This window comes from Copidosoma floridanum, unplaced genomic scaffold (genome assembly GCF_036245765.1).
Source record: "Copidosoma floridanum isolate Cflo_tuat_1 unplaced genomic scaffold, Cflo_Japanese_pri ptg000029l, whole genome shotgun sequence".
NCBI lineage: Eukaryota > Metazoa > Arthropoda > Insecta > Hymenoptera > Encyrtidae > Copidosoma > Copidosoma floridanum.
Genome location: NW_028321906.1, coordinates 6,496,074 through 6,518,333, shown reverse-complemented (window position 1 = coordinate 6,518,333; position 22,260 = coordinate 6,496,074). Strand labels below are relative to the sequence as shown.

The 22,260-nt window shown below is 36.9% G+C and overlaps 2 protein-coding genes across 2 annotated transcripts in view; one reads left to right on the top strand and one right to left on the bottom strand.

Moving 5' to 3' along the window:
- Positions 1-814: 814 nt before the first annotated feature.
- Positions 815-6,057, top strand: LOC106645359 (B9 domain-containing protein 1). The gene is made up of 5 exons (XM_014361206.2): positions 815-958; positions 1,964-2,075; positions 2,914-3,022; positions 5,551-5,669; positions 5,929-6,057. Exons 1-5 carry the CDS (start codon positions 815-817, stop codon positions 6,027-6,029), a joined length of 585 nt encoding a protein of 194 aa, XP_014216692.2. The 3' UTR covers positions 6,030-6,057.
- A 2,682-nt stretch (positions 6,058-8,739) lies between these two features.
- The window catches only part of LOC106645390 (trehalase), a 35,059-nt gene continuing 21,538 nt past the window's right edge, over positions 8,740-22,260 (bottom strand). Inside the window, exon 9 of the mRNA XM_014361238.2 lies at positions 8,740-8,922. Coding sequence (XP_014216724.2) covers positions 8,755-8,922 — 168 coding nt within the window. The 3' untranslated portion in view covers positions 8,740-8,754. The remainder of the gene's footprint in view (positions 8,923-22,260) is intronic.

The window sequence follows — 22,260 nt, the reverse complement described above, 5'->3', positions numbered from 1 at the left end:
TATTTATAAAAAGATAACTCACATTACGTGTAGAAATTTTATGGTAACTCATTGTCAAATATTCGAAAATACCTAACTGGATTCTGGATTAAACATTTAAAAGAATAACCGTCCATCAGTATTGGGATTTGTAAATTCAAAAGTCCTAGAAATTTCATCTATTCTGAAAAATAGTTACAAATAGCTACTCATAAAATGAGAACAAATATTTTTCTGTTTAATTTAAGTTACTCACAGTTGGTATTACAGTGATTCAAAAAGGATAAACTTTTTTGCTTTATCTTTTTTTTATCTAAATTTCATTAACTATTAAAATAACACAGTAATGAAGTGTTGAAAAATGTAATAACTAATTAAATAATGCAGATTCAAATATTCTAAAGTTTTTCAGCAGTTTTAATCGAGTTTTAATATTATTACGAGGAAAATAGTTTATAATAATGTCTAACCATGAATCACGATTAAAAAATTTAGTCAACATATAAAACTTTTTGCTAATTAAATAATTGGTTGTATAACATACTTCATCCCATAAAAAAATTTTTTTTTTTAAACATCCATGTATTTAATAAATAAAATTCTGAAACTCTGAAAAAATAAAAATTAATCAAACAAATTAAATAAGTTACTTACCTACTTTCAGTCATGAAACAGTAAAAAAAAACATAACACTTGAAAGGCCAGGTTGTCATGACGATGCATCGCACCCAAACACTTGACGACGCCTAACTTATGACACTCGTTTCCAAAGTAAACTAGAACTCCTTGTCTCCTGAAGTAACATCATTAGGCATTTCGTCCTGGTCGTCCGGATATGTCTGGGGCCGGAGTAAACGGCACCGAGGGGGAGTTTTACCTCAGCTTGACCGGCTCGATCGAGTCCGCGGATTTTTACGAGGTCGGCAACGCCTACTGCAAATACGCATATCAGTTTGGCCCAGAGTGGAGTGTACTCGCGGTGAGATTAATGACAAATCTACCTAGTTTTTTACCATGTGTATTTATAATTGCAGCTGTATCCAACGACTTTGTGTGACGTTTTTTTTTTTTTTTTTTTTTTGTGTGTGCAAGTGTCTGCTTATTACGCGCACACGTGAAAATCGTGATGAGGGAAGGGAGAGGGGGTTGGTGTCTTGGTCCTCATCATTGTTTTCGCGGGCTTCCCTTTGTCCTCCTGCGTTTCTTTTCTTTTTCGATGCCTTCTTTCTTTTCTATTCTCTGCTCTTCTCTTTTTTTACATTTGAATTTTTTTTTTAGTTTTGTATTTTTACTTTTTGACACCGGTGCCCCTCACTAACTCAGCTATTGTGTGCACTAACGCGTGTATACATATATTTTTCCCCTTTTCCCTCGTAATTAAGAATAATTTCAATTTGGCGAATGTACTACGTTCGTGCATTGTTTACTTGGGCGAATGAGCTCGGCCCAAAAAATATCTTCCGCGTATATAGTTACGCTCTTTTGTCTTTTTGAAATATGAACTTTCTTTTGTTACTATTATATCCTAATGACGTGGGTTCTAACGAATATTGATTAGCACAAACAACTAAGGCATCGTTAACAAAACGCGGAAAATTTAATTGAGCCGAACTTTAGACCAAAAAACAGAATTGAAAATTGAATTTAACGTTTAATTGAATTAAGGTTCATCTTTTACATTGTATACCATGAATAAAAAAAAAAAAACTTCATTTAGTGTTGTTCGAACATTAAGAAAAATAAATGTGATTTAAATGTATCATTACTTTATTCAATACAAAATTAGTAGAAATACTTAATACAATCAGTGTTTCAATTGCGAGTTTCAAAGAACTTGTTGCAGTTCAACCGCGGAAAGTTTGTCAATTTCCTATAGATATTTCCATTAGTGAAATTTATGAGGGCAACTTTCCAGCATTTACGAATCCGCGTATTATACAAATGCACCACACAAAAGTAGTAAAAGCCACTCAATGATTTAAAGGGCATCGAGGAAGGTCTCACACAAATGAGCAAATGCAGCGGGGATGCCCGCCGACTAGCAGTCTGGAATTTCCCGCTGGACGTGGCATTTAAAAGTACAAGTCCATTCGGCTGTGAGTAATTGTGTCTTTTTTGTCATTGTTTCATTTTTTTTTCCTCAAGTTTAGTACATGTAAAAATATTCTCTAATTATTAGAAAAGCCAAACATTTTTCAGTGGTTTTCAGCTTGCATGCATTTTTTATCTAGCTTACGATAAAATCGGCTTGGCTTATGCTTTATTGGTTTTAAATTTATTCTTCTACCACAAAAAATATTTGTTAAGAATCAGAAATTTTTTTGTCGCAATTAAACTAAAGATCCGACTTTCGTGAAAAAAAAATCAGTGATTAATCATACTCTAGCTTCTTTGTATTTCAAGAATTAAAGCTCCCCCAATTTTATACCTTTTTTTTTTCTTTAATTGGTCACTTTTTATCTTATGGGGTAGGTGCTAGTTGTCCATTACCTTGTAATAATAAGGAAAAAAATATATAAAAAAAGAAATAAACGTTGAGATGATTAAATAATTGATGCAAGCATTAAAATAATTTATTTTGTCTGCATTTTTCGCGATACTAGCTCACTGAGTTAATCACTCTTATATCAGCGTAATGTCTTAAAAATAAGCCACATAGTAATAGTAATGCAAGATGAGGCTGACTTGTGAAAGCCAGAACCTTTTACTCCGATTAGTGGCCAGCCACGAGTTTTTAAGTGTGGCGTGAAAATGATCGTTAGCCATCAGTGCGAGTCGGCTTGGCCGTGGGGCAATCAGTTAATGACAAGCGTGACCACGAAAAAAAATGAACAAAAAAAAATCATCAACAATTTTTGTGTGTACAAATAAAAAAAGAAAAAAGAAAAAAAAACGAGTAATATATCTAGAGTATTAGCAGCGCTTTGATTGCAGGGCCACAATTGCTGCTTTCGATTTACGGACTGGATACTTTCGGACACGACATCGTCCAGGGGTACGGTGTTTGCAGACTCCCATTAATTACGGGCAGGCACGAAAAACGGTAAGCTGTTGCTTTTTTTATTTTCATGTACTTCCGTGGTGCGAGCGTGACCATCTTACAAATATTACTCCAAATTCAAGTAAATTCTCAACAACGTATAAAAATACAATGTAGATGAAAAGGTATTGTGAACGCTAATGGTACGTAGGTACTTGGAAGCGCCATAGAAATGTAAAAAAGAAAGGTCCTTTACACTTTTTTAACTTTCCTTCCGTCATAAATTTTTTTTTTTTTTTTTTTAAGAAATAAAATCTGCAATTATCGTTGACTTGAGCTTCATTAATCTGCCAGTAGCAAATTTTGCTAGCAGTAACTGCTGTTGCTGTAGAATCCCATTCTCTGTGACCTTCGATGATTATATTAATATTTCGTTGTTGGTCGTGACAGATTGACGGAAATCGTTTTACGTTCCACCTTATAGTACACGGCAGTTAATGAGAAAATCGGAATTCAAAGTGTGCTTTTTATTTTTTATTTACATTATATTTAGCGCACGCTCATCACTTTTAGCTTACTTTGGTAATGTTTTTTTATCAAATTTTATTTTTGTTTATGTCTAGCCACGTGAATTCTACGGTATTCGCATCGAGAGTGGCCAATGATTCAAGACTAGCAACACGTGAACATCTATAATAATGTTTTATTTTTCTCCTACAAATAGTATTACGCTAGGGGCAAGCATAAATCAGGGCACCTCCCTTTTAGAAAAATTAGCAGAAGCAAATCAACCACGTGCTTGAGATACGACTGTTTACTATGGGCTTGGAGAACCATAATCGCAGCGTCTCATTCTTTAAGATTATCTTACCCTCAGAACTTGCAAGAAAAAACAAAGATCTGTCTGTGCGTTTCTTTTTTATTGGTGTATTTTTGGCTAGCAACAAATGGTCAGTAACAGAGGAAGATAATTTTTTAAGTGATTATGAAAATTTCGTAGTGAGAGGTAACATTTCAAATGACATATTGTTGGATCAATTAACACTCTTAGTTAAAAATTTATCTTTACGTATTTACACGAGTTTAAAATTTTACTTTAATTTAGTTATTGTTAAATACCAAGATAATAAGTGATTTTTACTCCTGGATTATAATGTGCATCGATAATCGTTTACAAATTTATTCCTGCTCAAACGAGAAATGACAACGTAAGTAGCTCGTTTCCAAAAAAAAATTTTATCGTAATTTTCTCATTGTAGAGACAAAAAGTTGAAACTGTGGAAAATTCAGCTTTTGCATGATCGAATAAGTGATCCAAATACCAGAGTTTGATTGCACAAAGAAACTTTTCAAATGTATTAATATACCTTCATCAGCAGGGAAATCCCCTCAATATTTGCTAATTTAATTATCCACTGCTTCGTTATACATACCTAATTAATCTTCGCACCTAATCGGGCTTGATTAAGCGATACGTGTGTCACAATACATCGTATACGTGTGGCAAGTTCCCAGCATTTTTTCTAATGATTTAACATCAGTATTAGGGGGAGGCTAGACAGTAAGCCGAGAAACAAGCAAAAATGGTCGTAGCCTCTTTCTTTTTCATCATCCTACGTCTTAACTTGATACGGTCGGTCATTACGTTATACCTATACTGTTTGCTTTCATCGTTGGCGCCCTATTTATGACTGCGACATTTTCTCTCGAACGCTCACTTTGTCAAAGTGTCCATTGTGCCAAAGAACATACAGACATGCCTGTGTACATTCTCTGATCGTGCAGTGTCACTTTGATTCTCTCACCAGGCAAATAATTGAGTTAAAATACTCATTACTTTCTTAATATTGTTTTTCTTTTTTTTTTTTTTTTTTCTTTTTATTGCGCAGAATCCACTACAATGCTACTTTATTTTATTAGATCTCCCTACATGCACAGCATACCAGTTGTATCGAGCGCATTTAACAAATATCCGACCGACCAATAGAGCGATTTATCGGGTGCAATTAAAATCTCACGGGAAAAAGATTGCATTTGATTTTCAATCGCAATGAATGAACTGGGAATCGGCAAAGATCCACAATCATTGGAAGAACAAATCTGTATTAAATCGACAGGATTGTAGACACAGGACTCCCCATTGTCCCTCTCCTCCCATCTATACCTCTGCTCTCTGATGTAACACACACACGGATCTGTCCGGACGACATTCATTTAAGTAAAATCAATAGCACACCTACACACGTATGGCCAACCCACCCGATTGTGAGACCCCTTTTTTACATTTCGCTTGAAAAAAAGGGGTAAAAACTTTCTCGAGTGCGAGAAAAAAGCAAACAATGCGCTGGAGCAGTCCTTGAAGGGGCTTTCAAGCTAATAAATCAGTTTCCTTGTGTGCACGAAAACTTATATATACTTTGTAAAGCCTAACCCTTTACATCCATTCAATTTCGCGCGAATGCTTTTTCTCGTCTCTATTTTTTGCTAGAAATATATCATGGAATCCATGCATAAGTTCTCATGCATTCAATCTCTGTTACCATTTTTTTTATTTCCATGCTCTTTCGGTGCTGGATTTCACGGATGAACAGGATAGCGGTTTACGTACCCGAGTCGGGCTCACTGGTGCAACAGTTTGCTGGATGGTTCAGTGGACGCAGGCCCGAGCTAGTCGACGTTGGTATACTCGCCGCTGGCGATGGTAGAGAGCGTTAGTGTATACGTTTTTTTTTTTTCATTTTCAATATTCGAATTTCAATATTAACATTCAGACCGAGTTTTTCTCCGAGCCCTTGGTTTTTTTTTTTTTTTTTTTTTTCTAATCCTTTCAACGTTATTTTTTGGATGGACTGAAAAGATTTTCAAATATTTCAACTACGCCATCATTAAATCTTTCAAAGTTACTCGAGCATTTATTTTTTATTATTATTATTATTTTTTTTTGTTACATTCTATTTTATCATTTTCAGTCACGAGAATGAGCGTTCAAGGATTCGTCAGCGTTTCATTCAACGTCGTACTAAAGGACTTCTTCCAGCTTGGATACGACAACGGCGAACGTTTCCGATAAAATTCGTTCAGAGACATCTGGACTGTTTTTTTTCTCCAATTGCTGCACGTTACGCTCGAACGAATCACGCATTATTGAAGCTAACGAAAAACCCTGCCATGTGTAAATATTTTTTGTAATAAACGGTATTGTTCATCCTGTAGCTGTTTAATTAATGCAATTTTAAAGCAATGTACACGACAAAGCATAAAGACAAAGACTAATTAATAATTTCACCGAGTAGCTCGACAAGCTCGACAATACCTGATCTTTCCGTACTGCGACAAAGCTTCTTGATCACCGTTGCAGTGCGATCCTGTACCAGGAATTGGAAAGTGGCTGTAACGCAGAGTTTTGAAAAAAGCTATTGTCATGCCGAGAGGGCAGCTTATTCGGCAAGTGCAAACACGATTTTGGCCACTAGCCAGACCTCACTTTAGTGGCAGAGATCACACGTGCGGTTTTTCATTTTGAACAGCAGTTGGTAGGATCAGATACGTTGGCAAGAGCATCGCTGTACCTGTTGGGAAAATCTTGGCTTTGTCTTCATGCCGCAAGTTGAGTCCAGAAAATCTGTTGGGTTGTTGTTGTTTTTCAAATACTTCACGAGGCAGATTCTATAAAATTAACGTTCGTTAAAATTTGTCTATTACGTTTTTGTGAACGAAAGTTTCCATGAAATCTCTGAAAAATGTTTTTTAAATTTTGTTGAATTCCTTACGAATTAATTAACAAATCCATAATTTGATTTATATTTTCAAGTCGTAATGGTTTTTAGAAACATTTTTTTTTTTTTTTTACGTGAAACAGCAGGGAACCAGTAAATAATGCAGTAAGTAAATACTCAAACATTTATTTATCAAGTGTTATACTTCAAAATACATGACAATTTTTCAAAACTTTTTTTATTATTATTCTTGCTTAATAGTACTAATATACTGATGCATATTTTTTTGGCTTCAACAAGTAAGTCGTAAAAATCTTGTAGAACATTATTCCAAGAGTTTGTTTACCATCATTCATAACATTTAATATTACAGATATTTAGATAAAGTCACTTTGTACACTTCTCATTATTTTATAAATTGTTCTAATAATTTACAAATAAAATAATACCACCAATACAATGTCAAATTCAATTATCTTAGTTTTTTTTTTTTTTATCAATGCACTGCCTTACTAGATTTATAATTCTGCTCTCACTTCTTCTGGCAATAATGATTCCATATAGATCTAAGTACTGGCCGGTTGGATCCTGCGGTTCTCAGATGATTTTGATAAGCTAAAAGTTTTGGAAACAAATAAATATATATATTCATTAGTATATAATATACGTTATGCATTTTAATAAAACATCTAACATTGCCACGTGATTCTTTGCTGTCATAGTCCTAATTTCCACTTTTGCATGATCCACACGTAAATAGGTCAGAAATTTTTTTACCTTTCAGTGAGCAACGGACTACAAATTTGTTGAAAAAAAAAAAAAAAAAAAAAAAAAAAACTAGGACTGGACACTAGATCAAAAACCTAGTCTCTACTACGTATAGGATATATTTTCTTGTTCAGAAGTGAAAACAAAACAATCTCAAACGAATTGGTACGACTGAGAAAAAAATCCAGTGCATAAACCAGAGAATTAAATACCAAAGGGTCTTATCTCTTTCGAACTCGTACCAATAAATCAGAAACAACAGTAGCAGCCAGACTTCACAAATTAGAGTACCTACTGTCTTTTTCTTCGTTGGAAGATAATCAGCTTAAAATCTTTGACGCTGTAACAGAAAATAGAACGGAGCGGGCACGGAAGACGAGGGAAAAAAAGGCGGGTCTGTGTAAAAAGATCACGGACGCGGAATCATAAATCGCAGCCAAAGTGCGAGAAAGCGGTGGAAAGTCTGGCGAGATAAAGATACATAGATCCGGCGCGAGTGGGTGCGAAGCAAACTCGGAGGTATACCCCCGGAGAAATTGGCCTCTTGGGCGGTAAAATACCGGAGCTTAATCTCCTCTATGGTAAATTAGCATCTTAGTATCCGCCTTAAGGATAAATGGCTTTTAATTTCATCCCGTGGTTGAATTGCACCCGCTGATGCTTTTGAAGATGTAATCTCACGCTTTCGACGCTGTACATTGATCATCCGAGTACTTGTATACTTCATTACGATAATTAATCAAAATACGACGCGATTTATAACGTTTGATTATCACAAGGACTCTCGGCTCCACAAAATTACTTTCAAAGCGCGGGTCTCGTTTTTCTTTTCTTGAATATTTCATCCAAGCCACACATAAACTCAATTTGCATCACGAGAATGATAAATGCGTGTTTGATTTCTCCACGTATCAGTATAAATCGTTGGCTTCCAAGCTTTGAAGTCACCATGGCAATATCTAGATTGTACATGAAAAAACACCGGAAAACGATCATCGCAACCACACCCTCCAAACTAATGAATCATAACTTCAAAGATGAATCCGAGTGGTGTGGGGTATCGTTTCATTCACAAACCCGCGGATCATGATCCGCATGGTTGAGGACGAGGGGACGGTAAAATTGGAAGCGCCTGTGTAACGTATACAAAAGCTGGAAGTGAAAAGCAGGCATTTGTCTCAGTCATATTCGCGAGCCCCTCGAGAATCACGTGATCACAGCATCTAGACTAGACTGAGCTCCATGCGATCGGGGGGAGGATATTGAAATCGACATCAATCACCTTGACACGGGTACTTACGTACACTTACTTTACCTACCGAATCTCTCGTAGTGCGGACGCTTCTCGGCATTGCTGTTGAAAGTTAAATCCGGGTAGGTGGCGAGGAACTCGAGCACCACGCCGTTCGTCCAGCCGAAGCCGTTCTGCACGTCGTACTCACCGCCACCACCGTACCGGCCAGGACTAGTTGCATCGTACTGTAATTTTAAAAAAAAGGTTTTTTTTTTCTTTTATTATTTTTCGCATATTTGTTTGCGTAGACGTTTATTTCGTTTTTATTTTGAAAAAGCCTCGAAAAAAGTCGGTTAAACGTAAAGTAGCTTTGGGGATTGTTCGGGCATGACGTTTTTCCTCGTAAAAGCAACGTTTAATAATAGATAAGAAGCTTACATCTTCGTCTGACATTCCGAGCCATCCGACTCGTCTACCAAAGTTTTGTGTTGCACTTTTGGTTACTGTACACTATTATGTTAATATTGTAAAAATATTACATACAGTTTGTATTGCACGCTCTCAGGAGCTTAAATTTTTGTAGTAAAAAATTGAATAAACAAGTTAATAATGCCTTTTCATGTAGTTTTTGGAAGCGATAACATACAATATATAACTTTTTTCCGTGTTTTCCCTAACTGGAAAAACAGCCTCAATCCTGATCAATCAAAGCAACGTCCGTACTCCACCGTAAGTATAACTACTAATGTACCAGTGGATAACATCGTGTGATAATGCATTTTAAATAAAGTAAGTGCAGAAAATACTCCAGATAAATTTTTTGCTCGACCTTCATTTTCACTCATATATATTATTTTCCTGCCTTAATTCTCTCTTTGGAGCAACTGCATGGTTACAAGAGAAGAGGCGTCTAACTCCCGTGCGTGTGCATAAGTACATGCTACAGGTGTTGCGAGAGCACGTAGGGGAAACGTAACGTGAACTTCTGTCGCGACGAAGAAGGAAAAACGAGGTATAGGTCGAGTGGAGATGAAAGGAATATCGCGCCAAGCTCCTCAGTGTCGTAAGCTTGTTTCGCTTTTTTGGTTTTTATCATTATTCCAGTGAATTCTGCTTTCAATATTTTTTCGCGTACATGACGCTGCATTTTCATGACGTTTCGTAACTGTTTTGCTTGCAAGTGAAAAATAATGCGTCACACGAGTAAAGAATCATAAATAAACTGGTGTAAATTTTTTCTAGCGATGTCAATGATTCTTTGAGTATGAAAATTGCTATTTATTTAGACGTGTGTGTTGTTGTTGTAGATAATGTTGATTCTGTGGACAACGAAGCATTTGTGAATTGATGTAACTGTTGGATTCGTATTTTTTTTCCTCACAAACCTCCTACTTTTTTTTAACATCGTTATACGGCAACTTTGATATTTTTTTACCAGATAAAACTAATGCATCGCAGATAAAGGAATTGGGGAATCTATTGTATAAATAATTTGACTTTAAATTGAAAAATGCAGATAACAAACATGTTCTAATAGGCGTCTTTCAGAGTTCTTATTTTTGTAACGTCGAGCACAGATAACTTGAAATATTTTTTTAAAAGCATATGCCAGAAAATGTTGCTCAGAGTTATTATTAAAAAGTTGAAAATTTTTTCACTGGTGCTCTCATCTTTATGACAATGCTAGTTTTCTCACTGAGGACACATCGAACGCCCAAAGACAGTAAATTAATGTTAAAGTGAAAAATTTTATCATTATTACCTTACATTAATCAAAATAAATGTTTCACACATAAAACTAAGATATTCTAAGACTTTTATAATAAACAAATTCTATACATATTAACAACCATTAATTGGTGCCTTTAACTTTTACTTTACATGTATCGTCTCTATAGTTTTTAAGTTTTATGTATGTATTGTAAAATAAATATAGCATTTTTCAACGTCAGATCTAAAACGCGGTCATACGTAAAAAAAAGATGTACATGTACTGTAGTGAGACACTTATTAAACTATTAACTGTATCGTTATCATTGTGGACTATAAGTAGGGAAGCCATTTGGAGAGTGAACGCATTTACTTTTTGGGTGCGTAACTGTACGAATAGCAGATTTAACAGTCTGAAGACGTAATTTTTTGGTCTTAAAATTATTCAGATCAATGAAGTGATACTTTTGTAATAGCTTGTGCTGTATTGATACAACTCCTTTGTCAAACTCAACTCTATCAATGAAAAAAATTGCACGTAAGAATAATTTATTTGTTCATTTATTCATACAGTAATTTTCTTGTGAACGTTTAGCACTTGTTTTATATGATTGGGCCGAATCATCTCTTTAAAAAAGTATGAAAATGAAAAGCTTTCAAAACCAAACGATTGAAAATTTCAAAGAAATATTTACTGGTTATAGATCTCTTTACTCTATTGTCGTCAAAACCTGTAAAATTTTTTGTAAATTTTTGTAACGACCGATCCACGGAACGTATGGCCATATCGAAATTCTCTTGCTCATAAAAACATCTGCTATACTTCAGTGACAATTCTCTTTAAAATCTTTCAAGTCTCGAAAGGAAGGAGACTAGTACCCCAACTACTTAGCCATCTATGACTCACCTTAACTCTGAACTTTTCTTATCAACAGGAAAACCAGTTTTCAAACAAGGCAACCCCATCCTGATTACACCGTACAATTACTCTTACTACCTCAAAGCAAGGCTAAGACCTACTGTTAAATCCGTTCAATTGTCATCATCTGATAGTGCAAGGGTGTCGTTTACAAATATGTTCAGTGCCAGTAAAAGAAATGTTAAGGATGACATATTATGTGCGAATAATCGTTGCAGTGTCTGTGGAAAGAATTTTCTTCATACTATGTGCCTTGATATGCACAAGGGTCGACATGATCTTTCAAGAGTAAATAATAGTTGTGGAAAGAAATTTAAGAAAATTATTTATATTCAATGACACGGAAGCCTTTGTAAACCATGTTAAAATGTGTGTAATTAATTATCTTGCCTTTTATTCGCATTAATTGTATAATTAACTTTTGGTTAATTTAATAGGAATAATAAAGATACTTGAAGTACTTTCAAATCTACATTTAATGAATACATTACTATTAGATATTTAAAAGATGATATATCAAAGTTATCATAATAAAATAGCTGTCTAAATTGTGCAGTAATTATTTTCAAGCTTTATAAAATAATTGATTATATTATTACTCTTATTTTGTTTTTAAAACAATTTATATTTTCTCGTTACTGTCACAGAGTTGATAACCTAGACGTTATGTAGAAATAAAACTCAACGAGTCAGTTTAAAATTTGAAATACTTCTTGCTTTTATTTTTGTTTTAATAAAAAATAGTAGTTTGTAATTTTATGGCAAACCGACCAGTTTGCGTGAAATAAAAATATTGCACGCCTCTTTTGACCCCTCGTTGCGTAATGAACTGTTTACCTGAGAGGTCTGAGATCTTGTAAACAAAAACGAGGTCTAAAATTGTTCCGAACGTTAAATTTTTTTCCCTGCACAGTGGGAGTATGAGGTCACAATTTTTAATTGATAGGTATTAAAAACCGTATTGTGGCACGAAATTACGATACCCTCGTCTCACTTGAAAGTAAGAAATAACGTCGCTCTTTATCCTCTTTTGGAGCAGTATATATACTTTCATACAATAGCTTCGATGAAAATCAGCAGTGAAAAAACCTCCATGAAGTAATCGTCTTAATTAAAACTGAGGTTTTAACATCGCTCACTCCACGCTATATGCACAGATGTATGCTCAAATACCTATTATTATGTTATTAACGATATCATACTGTCAAAGTGGATTACAAATATCAAATTCGTATTGATTGTGAATGCGTGAAATGCGCTGTAAAAAACTAAAGGTTTTTATTTGTTAGAAATAAACTAAGAACGGACCTTGTGAGGGTTTCAGTCGATAAAAAAAACTAAAATAAAGAGAAAGGGTCGAAAAATGAAGGAACAAGAAGACCCATATTGTAAAATGGTGTCATGTAACACGTAGTAGATTACAGAAATAAATCACGCATAGATAAAATAAAAACTTTGGGTACTGAAAAACTAATAAAAGTTTTACTAGAAAAAAAAAATTCATTTTTTTTCAACACAGCTGTGCAACGGAAGAAAAAATGCCACGAAAATTTTGAGACATCCCAATCATTACTTACTAAAATTTTTAATAAAATATCCAAGATCTTTCACTTCTATGTCAACTGGATACAAATTTCCACTAATAAAAAACAAACATTTTGTCCTCAAGGCACAAGATAATTAATTTCTAGCCACGTTCATATTAGGTTTGCAAGTTATTAACTGAGCCTCACGTCGATCAGCAAAGTGTTCAATGATTGCAAAAAATGCCTTTGTCTTAAGTATTGTCCATCGTTATAATAATAATGCCTTATAATATCTGCTACGAAAATAAAAATATTAATAATAGTTATAATGAGGCGGTAGATAGCAATAGTTCTAAAAATCAAGTGAGACGATGATTTTTTATTTTAAACAACTTGGGAGACTGTAATTTACTCAAAAAAATGTATGAAAAATAATTCTCAGTTCCTTACAACAAAAGCATTTAAAGTGTGCTCAAATTTACATTAAGTAGGCTGTACCTTATACAACAGTTTGATAAAAAACTTAAGCAGGAGTTATAACTATGGGTTACAGTAGACAGATAAATTAACCTAAATTTTATCGATCCACGACTGTTTTACATAGGTAACGTAACGTATTTTCTTTTTTCTTGAAAAAAAAGACTTTTATTTTCTTATCAGTGTCTCGAAGTTGAATCGATGGGTTTTCTAAGGGAGGAATTAAACGCGTGTCCTTCGAAGCTCTGCTCTGCTACCTTCAAGATCAAAGATGTCTCAAGGATAACCCTTTCCCATAAATTTTTTCTCGTTTTACATACCAAAAGACTTTTTCCGTCTTCCCAACTACAAACAAACCGTGTGGTAGAAAATCCCAAGTAGCTGGTACACCCAAGACGATACGTCGCTCTTAATTGCAGGGCAAAAAAAACAAAGCGTTGAGCATCCGCGTCCTCGGCAATTCTCATAAAACGATCGCAGGGCGCACTCAAGTGGGCAGTTTTTTTATCGCTGGTGGAGGGGTAGGGCAGATAAAAGAGATGTATTCAGGAACTTTGGAAAGAGGGGCTGGGAGGGGATCGATCGAATAGGCCAGTCAAGCGTGTATCAAGCCGTTAAGGACTCAATCGTTGCCAGCCGAATGGCCGATTTACCGATTCTTGAAAATTAATTACGGCCCATTCCCGTTGGTACGCGCCAAATTTTTTTGTACGGATCGACACACTCTTTTTGCCTTGTCTCTACGAGAGATCACAGATGAAGGCTCTTGGATTTTTTTGTATCGCTTCGAGAATTCCCAAGGGCCTTTGCGGGATCCTTTTTTCTTACGATAACTTCACGGGAAGGGGTCGGTGGGTGGTAACTCTGACGCTGGCGATATTTTATACGGAGTTGACCCAGTGCTAGAGCTTGGCGCGATGTTAAACGGAACGTAGACATAGTTAAATTTTGATGGAATTACAAATTAATTGGAATACGGATACATACATGTACATTAGAGTAATGAACGGGTCTACCGATATTGGAATTAGACATCGCATGTAGGTGCACTGGAAATTCCAATCAACCAGACTTGATTCTAAATAAACTCTAATTATTTAACTCTACATTTGTTAAGCATGAAAAATGAAAAAACAATGTACAAGCTTTGATCATACATTAAAAATTGTGACTTCATTACCAATTACTACACAACCACGATACTTTGAATCCAGTAGTCCTTGAGAGAAAAAAAATCCATGTAAGCCCAACCAACCTCACGCAAAGCCCATGGTATACCAACCTGCAAATACATCAAGTACCCCCCCCCCCTGAACTGATGGTTCAGGTATACGCAACTCGTATAGGTACACACGCATAAGCACGTGAGCGTCGACGTGCTGGCAAATTTCCTGAAGCTTTGAAACTCAATTAGCCCTCGGGGGAATTTTCTCGGCGTATAGTGCAACATCGCTCAGCCGTCGTTACTCAAACTTTATAAAAGGACACTCGAGCCTTAACTTCCTGATGAAAATTCGCCGATAATCCGAGCACGCGGTCGAATGCGAAATCGCCGGGCCAAAGCTGCTTTTCCCCAGAACTGTAAGTGCGCTCCAAGTCGAGTGGTCACCACGACGTATTGGCACACATTTAGGAGTAGGTACCCCGGGATGCTGTGCTGAGCTTTTGCGTCGTGCCTATGAGTGTGGAATATGGGGGAGTTGCATCGGTAAGTATACCATCGCTGTGCCTATTAGGAGTGAGCAGCTTATGCTCGGACGAGACGTGAATTGTACTCTCCGGTGTATTGTAAATGTAAGTGCTGCGGCGAGCTTTACTGGAGCTTTTAGCGAAACTCTGCCCTCGCTTTTCCTGCTGACTTTGAGTTGAACTAATTTGAGTACTTTTAATTTCTTATGCGCGTGTACTCGTGGAAGTTTCCATGGCAATTCATTGAATGAGTTTTAAGTGAAAAACAACATTTATCTGAGATGAATTATGAGACGCTCATTTTTGCAAATCAAGTACTAACTCTTGATTAATCTGACAGACCATCAAAGACAATAAAACTGCGTACGGAAGCGTGTATATAATTACGTAGTCAATAAATCATTTATTGAATTACGAGTCACGATGCGAGTGTAAGTAGCTGACAAGACGTACCAATTAAAAATTTTATCGTAAAAGTCGTCAATTCCCATTAATTTTATTATCTCTTTTGCATTTCATTAGAATTTCAATCAACTTGGGGTTCATAACCGAAAGAAAAAGAAAGAATCCCAATGCCCTATGTACTTCTCGAACTGCACTCTACATCGCATCTCGTAAAAGTAACCACCGCAGAAACTCATTTTCCCGTCAGACGCGATGCCCATCGCAATTACTACCTTCTCAAGTAGGTGGCCCGACGCGAAGAAGAACTCGATGAACCGACGACGACGACGTAATTACGAGCGCGATTGCGCCTCTCGACGCGTGCATGCAAATATCCCATCACGAGCGTACATGTAGCACGCAGGGGTAGACGCTGCACCGCGAAAAGGTACGCGCACACACGAGCAGCCCTTATCTCCTCGGGTCTCCTCTCGCCGTAGGAGGTAGTTATAATTGTCGGCTCGGGGGTCAGGGCAAGAACTTTAATAGCCGATTTGAATGGTAATTGGTTCTCCGCCACAGCGAGGGGTGCGCTGCTTGAGATATCCTCTTCGCACCTCGGCCGCTGATCCGAGTCGATTTCACACACGGACACGAGAAGAAATGATGATGGTTTGGCGGAAAAAGATGCTACCGCATCGCATGAATACACATTTCTCTTGGTCTGTGGCTACTGGTATGTAAATTAAAGCAAGGCGCACGCGAGAGAAGCCGAAAAGTTGGGCCAACTTTGAGCGTTTTAATGCGATGCGGTATGCAAGCAATGGATGATTTGACAAGGAAAATGTCGAGCCGATTGTTTTGGAACCGGTTGGCCTTCGATATAGTCCAGTGTGAGCGAAGCGAGGAAATTAGTTTTAGGTGCACAGTATGCAGTCGATAAAATCAATCGGTCCTCGACTGATTGGATGTGTACTTTATGCGACCTGAGATTCGATGTCTGAACTAATTGACCAGGATTTGTGGCTCCGTAATATCTAATGATAATGTAATTGCTCGAGCACACGAGAGGCTGGGGGTTGATTTCTTTATAATTATTGAGGTTTCGCGTGTAATTGGAAATGGCTTTCGTCTTTTCTGTTGGTGAGGGGTTTTTGCCAGACATTTGAGTCAAAGCAGTTATAATTGAAAACGAAATTTGACTCGTTAGCGTATAACAACGTTGCGGTGTCGAATAATTCAGAGGTAAAAGGGACCGCAAAACTCGTCTCTCAGTTTTGCTTTTGCTTTGAACAACGAGAACGTATAAATTTACACAAGGGGGCTGGTTATTTTTTATGTTTTTGTTAGCTTTGCGCTCGGAAATTCAAGCAAAAGTTTTTGTTTTTCCCTGGTACCCTTAAAGTTTCATTGAATGGTTAAAAAAATGGTTTCATATATGTACAATTTATTCAAAATCTAGATCTTAGGCTGAAAAAACACATTGGGTTCCACTGTTATATTAACATTAAAAACACTTAGTAGCTCCTGTGCAAAAAACTGAAAACAAAAATGCAATCCCCCTCCAAAAAAAACAAAAAAAAACTTTTCCCTTACAAACTACCCCATCGAGTCCATCAGCGTAATTAAACCCGAAACAGCAAGATGCACTCAATGCGTATCATCGGAGTAAAGCCCCTGAGAATGGCATCACGGCTCTCCTAACTGCCTCGGAGCCCGTAAATTATTCGCACTAAAAAGCTAGCCTCGACCCCGGAAACGTATACACACTCCATAAAGATCGCGGTTGTAAAAACTTGACGACTCGGCAGTTAAGAAAACCGCATCACGTCCTGTGCCTCCCTATGCTCCTCAAGACCTTTAATTGCGCCTGCTTTCCCACTTCCTAGGACTCTACCTCCTCGAGAGATTCGCTCTTTCCCTTCCCCTATTGCTCGATTTAATATTTCCGCGTGCGCGTGATAAATGTCTTACTTATCGTTAAAAATTTGCAGTTTCGCGCGCTCGATGGTGCATTTGTCGCGAAGGGAAAGGGATGGGACCCGAGCTTCGAGGGAAATGTTGGCATCCGTTTTTCGACTGCGACAGAGCAAATGTACCATTACGTGCATTAGTTTCGCGTGCTAACGAGTCCGTTTTTCGTTTACTCTTCATATTTCAGTTTTTACTTGCTTCGACAAAAATTTTTAACTTCATTTCACAAAAAAAGGGCGCTCTAAAATCACGCTCCGTTAGAAAAAGAGTTACATGGATTATCGTGATAAGGGGATCAAAGTTGTATCCCCGCAAGAAGATTCACGTTTACTTCGGCAGAGGGTAAAACATTAAAAAAATATCCCACGATTCAGCCAGAGACATAAAAATCCTTAGCTTCTGAAAATCTTCAACATCTTCGGCTTGATGGCACAAATAAATGTTGCGAAAGTACGTCAGAGGGTAAGGAAATTTTAATGGAGAAAATTAAGCCACTTGGTGAGCACTCGAAAACAGTAGTCGAAACTTTGCCGAGCCCTGTATACATGATCCTTCGCGTTCATAATCGGCTAAAACTTTTACTTCCTCTTATTTTCGCTGCCAAGCCCTACGTGCTTTACATAATATTCTTCTATTCTTTGTGATCATCAGCGGAAAATACGGTTGCCGGATAAGTGGTTGTGACTGAAAAATGCGAGAGAGACTTTTTTACACTTGCAGCGGAGCAGAGATTGATTCAAGAAGAGTGTGCGCTGGTACGTGATGTGTGTATACGTACGAAACGTTGCGTGAAATAAGACGACACTCGCCTCAACGTGAGTGGTGTACCTCCGCAAACGTTTTTTTCCTTTGTTTTTAGGTCACCTTCACTTTCGGGGTTTTTTCCGCTGTGTCGTTTTATTGATTCAAGCAATTTGCCGAGAGCTCAAAAAGTGAACTCAGTCACGGACGAACCAATCCGATAAGTGCAGTCGCAATTTCCAGATGATATAACAGACTCTCGCGACCTTTCGATCCAAAGAAACAATTTTCCAAAGCAATGCCCTTGTTCTCAATTAAACAGAGGCGCCACGAGTGGAGGCGAGTTTGCCGATGCATCTCTCATTTTTCGGGATGAAACGCTTCTCGAGGGAGCGTTGAGGAAATTTGGAAACCATTGGATCGTCATTTTGCCCCTAGTGTATTTTTACTTTCAAATTAAACGGTCGGGCTGCCGAACCTTTCGAGTACCCCATGACCTAAATGAAAAAATACTCTATCCTTAAATAATTTTAATAATCGCTAACTAAAAACAAATCATGAATTGACAGGTTTCTTTTCTATACGTTAAAAAATCGCGGAGCCCTAGAAAAACTGTATTTTGTTGTAAACAAATAATTAAGACACTTAAACTTAATAATAAAATGTTACTGTTCGTTTACAAGACAATTAAAACCATCCAAGTCTTAAGTACTATCTTATAAATTCTTATTTTTGTTTTTTGCTCGCATATTCAAAGTTATGTAGTCTGTTAAGTCTACACCTTAATAGTTTTATAAGCAGTGACAGTTTCCGAAAGTTTTCTCGACCGAGAAAGCTTCAGTGCCTTAATGGACACATGCAAATTTAGTGCTGGCAATAGCGATAGATTTTCATGGCATGGTCTTTTTTTTTTTTAGGAAAAAGTGTGGTTCGTCTTGCAAAAAGGGCCATATTTTTTCACGCTAATGGGTTTGAGACAATTTTTCCTGTAGCGTATGTTTATTTGGAAGAAAAAAATCCATAGCGAAATTCTAAAAGTAGAAGTGACACTGCACAACTGCAAAATTCAAAGTGAAACAAGTATTTCTTCTGTTGCAAGAATATAATGTACTTTGGCCCTTATCGATTAATGATTGCCATATTTTCGGACTACTCTTATAACGTATAAGCCTCGTCAGACACACCTTGAGTAGAAGTAAAAGACGAAAAATTTGTTACACGAGGAGTTCTTACGACATGAATTATCAATCTGTTTTTGATCTTAATACGATAGTTCCTCTCTGCATGACGTAAGTATCACGTATTAGACCTAGTGTATTCAAAAGCGTGCATTTACTTTTTTAAAAAAAAGAAAGAATGGAAGTATTGAAAATCATGCCAAGAAAAATACGCAGAAAATCGATACAGATTAATGCGCATGATAGACATATTTGGACGAGAAATTGTAGTGATGAGTGATTGACTCGAGATGATCCGACTCGCAGGTGCTCCACCTAGATTTTGTATAAGGGATTTGCATCTCATGCGTGAAATAATGCGACATGAGTTTGAAGTTTTATGTATCCCCCCCCCCCATATTTGCTTTCAGAAAGCTTTTTACCCCTGTTTTCTTATTTTAGATAAATTGCTCATTTCAAACAGATTTTTAAATACGTCAGCATTACCCAAAGAAAAATTTAACACTAAGTAAACAACCAAAGGTACACTTTTAAGTGCCCTCGTATTATTCTCTCTCAAAGAGATACGTTTTCAATCATTCATTTATTAAAATTTACAGAAAAAACTGTCAATTTAAAAACATTAATATGCAAATCAAATAATTAAGAACGGATGTTTTATTTAGTCTGTGCTTAACTATAAACAAAGTAAAATAAACACAAAAAAATAACAAACAATGCATTTTAAGTTTCAAACTGACCCAATGGTTACTCTTTAAGAAAAAAAATTAAAAAAAAAAAAAAATTACTTCAAATTTCGTAAATTAAAATATAGATAAGATTGATTAACTTTCCAAACAACTGTTGCGAGAAACGAAGCTCCAACGAGATCAACAATAGCCCATTAGTGCTAATCCCCTCGGAAGAAACAAAACAACGAAGAAGAGAAAAATAGCTCAAGGAAAAGGAAACAGTAGAACAGCTCGTAGATGATAAAATTAAAAGTTGCGTGCGTAGGACAAATCAACTCATCAGTACGGAGAGATGCTGCACTGTGACCTGCAATCTCCCCATCTCTCCCTTTGCGTCTCAGTCACTTGGTATTCGAAAGCTGCAATGGGTCGATCACTATACTACGAAGTAAATCAGTTAAGCTCGCGCGGACTTAAAAGCAGAAATAATTTAATATATACAAAAGTTTTTCTAATCTTTACCGAGAGGGAATTAAACTTTCCCACAGCAGCCTGGGGTCTAAGAGATAAAATGCATTCAAAGAGGAGGGATGGAGTTCAAACTTTGCCGATGCCTGTTCTACGGAATCTTAAATGGATCGCGAGCTGGCCGTGGAAATACTCTGCGAGAGCCAATATTTACCTTTGGCTGCCAGAGTTTATGTTTATTCGTTTCCCCAAGCTCGGGATAGTGGGCCAACAGAACTTTTTTCACATTCATTATCTCATAAATTTGTTTACGCAGGAGCCGGTTCGTTGATTTTCGACTGATTGTTAATTGCAATTTGTTCCGGCGTGTAAGCGCAATTAACACTTGCCGGGCATTTCCGTTGTTGCGGTAATTTTCGCCTCCTTGGACAGCTAAATTCAAAGGTAAACACTTTAACCGTAATTGTTTCATTAAGCTGAGTTGATGGGCTGGTTTCAAATTGAAAATTCAGCGACTCTTACATCAAGTGATAATCATGCGCGTACACTAGTTCCATTACTAAAAAGATCGGCCTATCAACATTGCGAACACATGTCTGACTAAACTCGTTTTGTACTACTGATCATTTCTTAAAGTTTTTTTGCTCATTAAAAGTACATCTACTGTACTCTTCAACGGTTAAAAGTCGAACAACGAGATGTCTGACCAAACTTGCTTTGTACTACTAGTGATATATTTACTCAATGAATGGCCGTACATTACTCTTTATAAAAAGTTGAATAACGAGATGTTTGACTAAACTCACTTTGTACTACTTACAATTCCTTTGCTCAACGAAAGGCCGTACGTTTTTCTCCATCCATTAAAAGCCAAGCAACGAGATGGCTGACTAAACTTGTTTTGCACTACTTAAAACTCCTTTATCAAACGTAAGGCCGCCGTTTCCTTTTGAATACAGTATTGCTTCAACAAAACATAATAACCTTTTGACCGTCCCACGTAGTAATTTAACAGCTCGCAACTCGACTGTGCACCCAAGGCCATTTCCTTGTCGCCGAACGTGCACGCAACTCCAATTACTCGCCCAAGCATCTGCGAAAAAGGGAGCGGAAGCCCACCCTGTTTGTAATAATTATCAATAATTATCCTTACGAATTTGAATGCGGGGAGTCAGTATTTCCCCATGGCTCGCGTGTAAAATACAGATCTGGGTTAATAAACACTCGAGAGTGTAATCAAAATGAACGCCAGCCCCCGCGGGTTTCGCGCTTGTTTCTCGTTTTCCGGTGTCACGGAAGTGTAAGACCAACCGGAGAAAAATGGAAAATCGTATTTTCAATGCCACCACGGTTTTTCCAATTCCCACGAAATTAATCTCTTGCGTAATGCGGTTTCTTGGCCAAGGTTAGAGTTTCAAGCCGCCGAGAGTAAACAGTTGTAGCGTGGCCAACATCTTTTTTTTCTTCCTCACTGCGTCGTATTTCGCGGTGGAAATCGTTTGCTACAAGGTCTTTCTTTAATCAAACGCTAAGCTGAAATTTAAAAGGAAGACTCGCTGGAATTGCAAATGGAGGGTCATTAATGCTTTCAAAGCGAGGCCTGAGTTGTATACATCGTCAACAGTGTTTACAGCAATTTGAAAGAAGTCTTTTCATGGTTCTTTGAAATGCCGTCATTGACAAATCTCTCGATGATGAGGTTCTGGTAAACAAGTGCAATTCATTTATTTTCTCGTTTTCTACCTTACTGTAGTATATCAATACTGCATCATAGCATGATGTACAGCGACAAACTAACCATTACTTCAAGTCCTACTTGGAGCGTATCACCAAAAGCGGGGCATAT

Excerpts from the sequence above, each read along its gene's own strand:
- LOC106645359 (XM_014361206.2), top strand. The coding sequence starts at position 815 with ATGTCTGGGGCCGGAGTAAACGGCACCGAGGGGGAGTTTTACCTCAGC. Across the intron at positions 959-1,963 it reads CAGAGTGGAGTGTACTCGCG|GGCATCGAGGAAGGTCTCAC; the intron begins GTGAGATTAATG and ends AATGATTTAAAG. Across the intron at positions 2,076-2,913 it reads AAGTACAAGTCCATTCGGCT|GGCCACAATTGCTGCTTTCG; the intron begins GTGAGTAATTGT and ends CTTTGATTGCAG.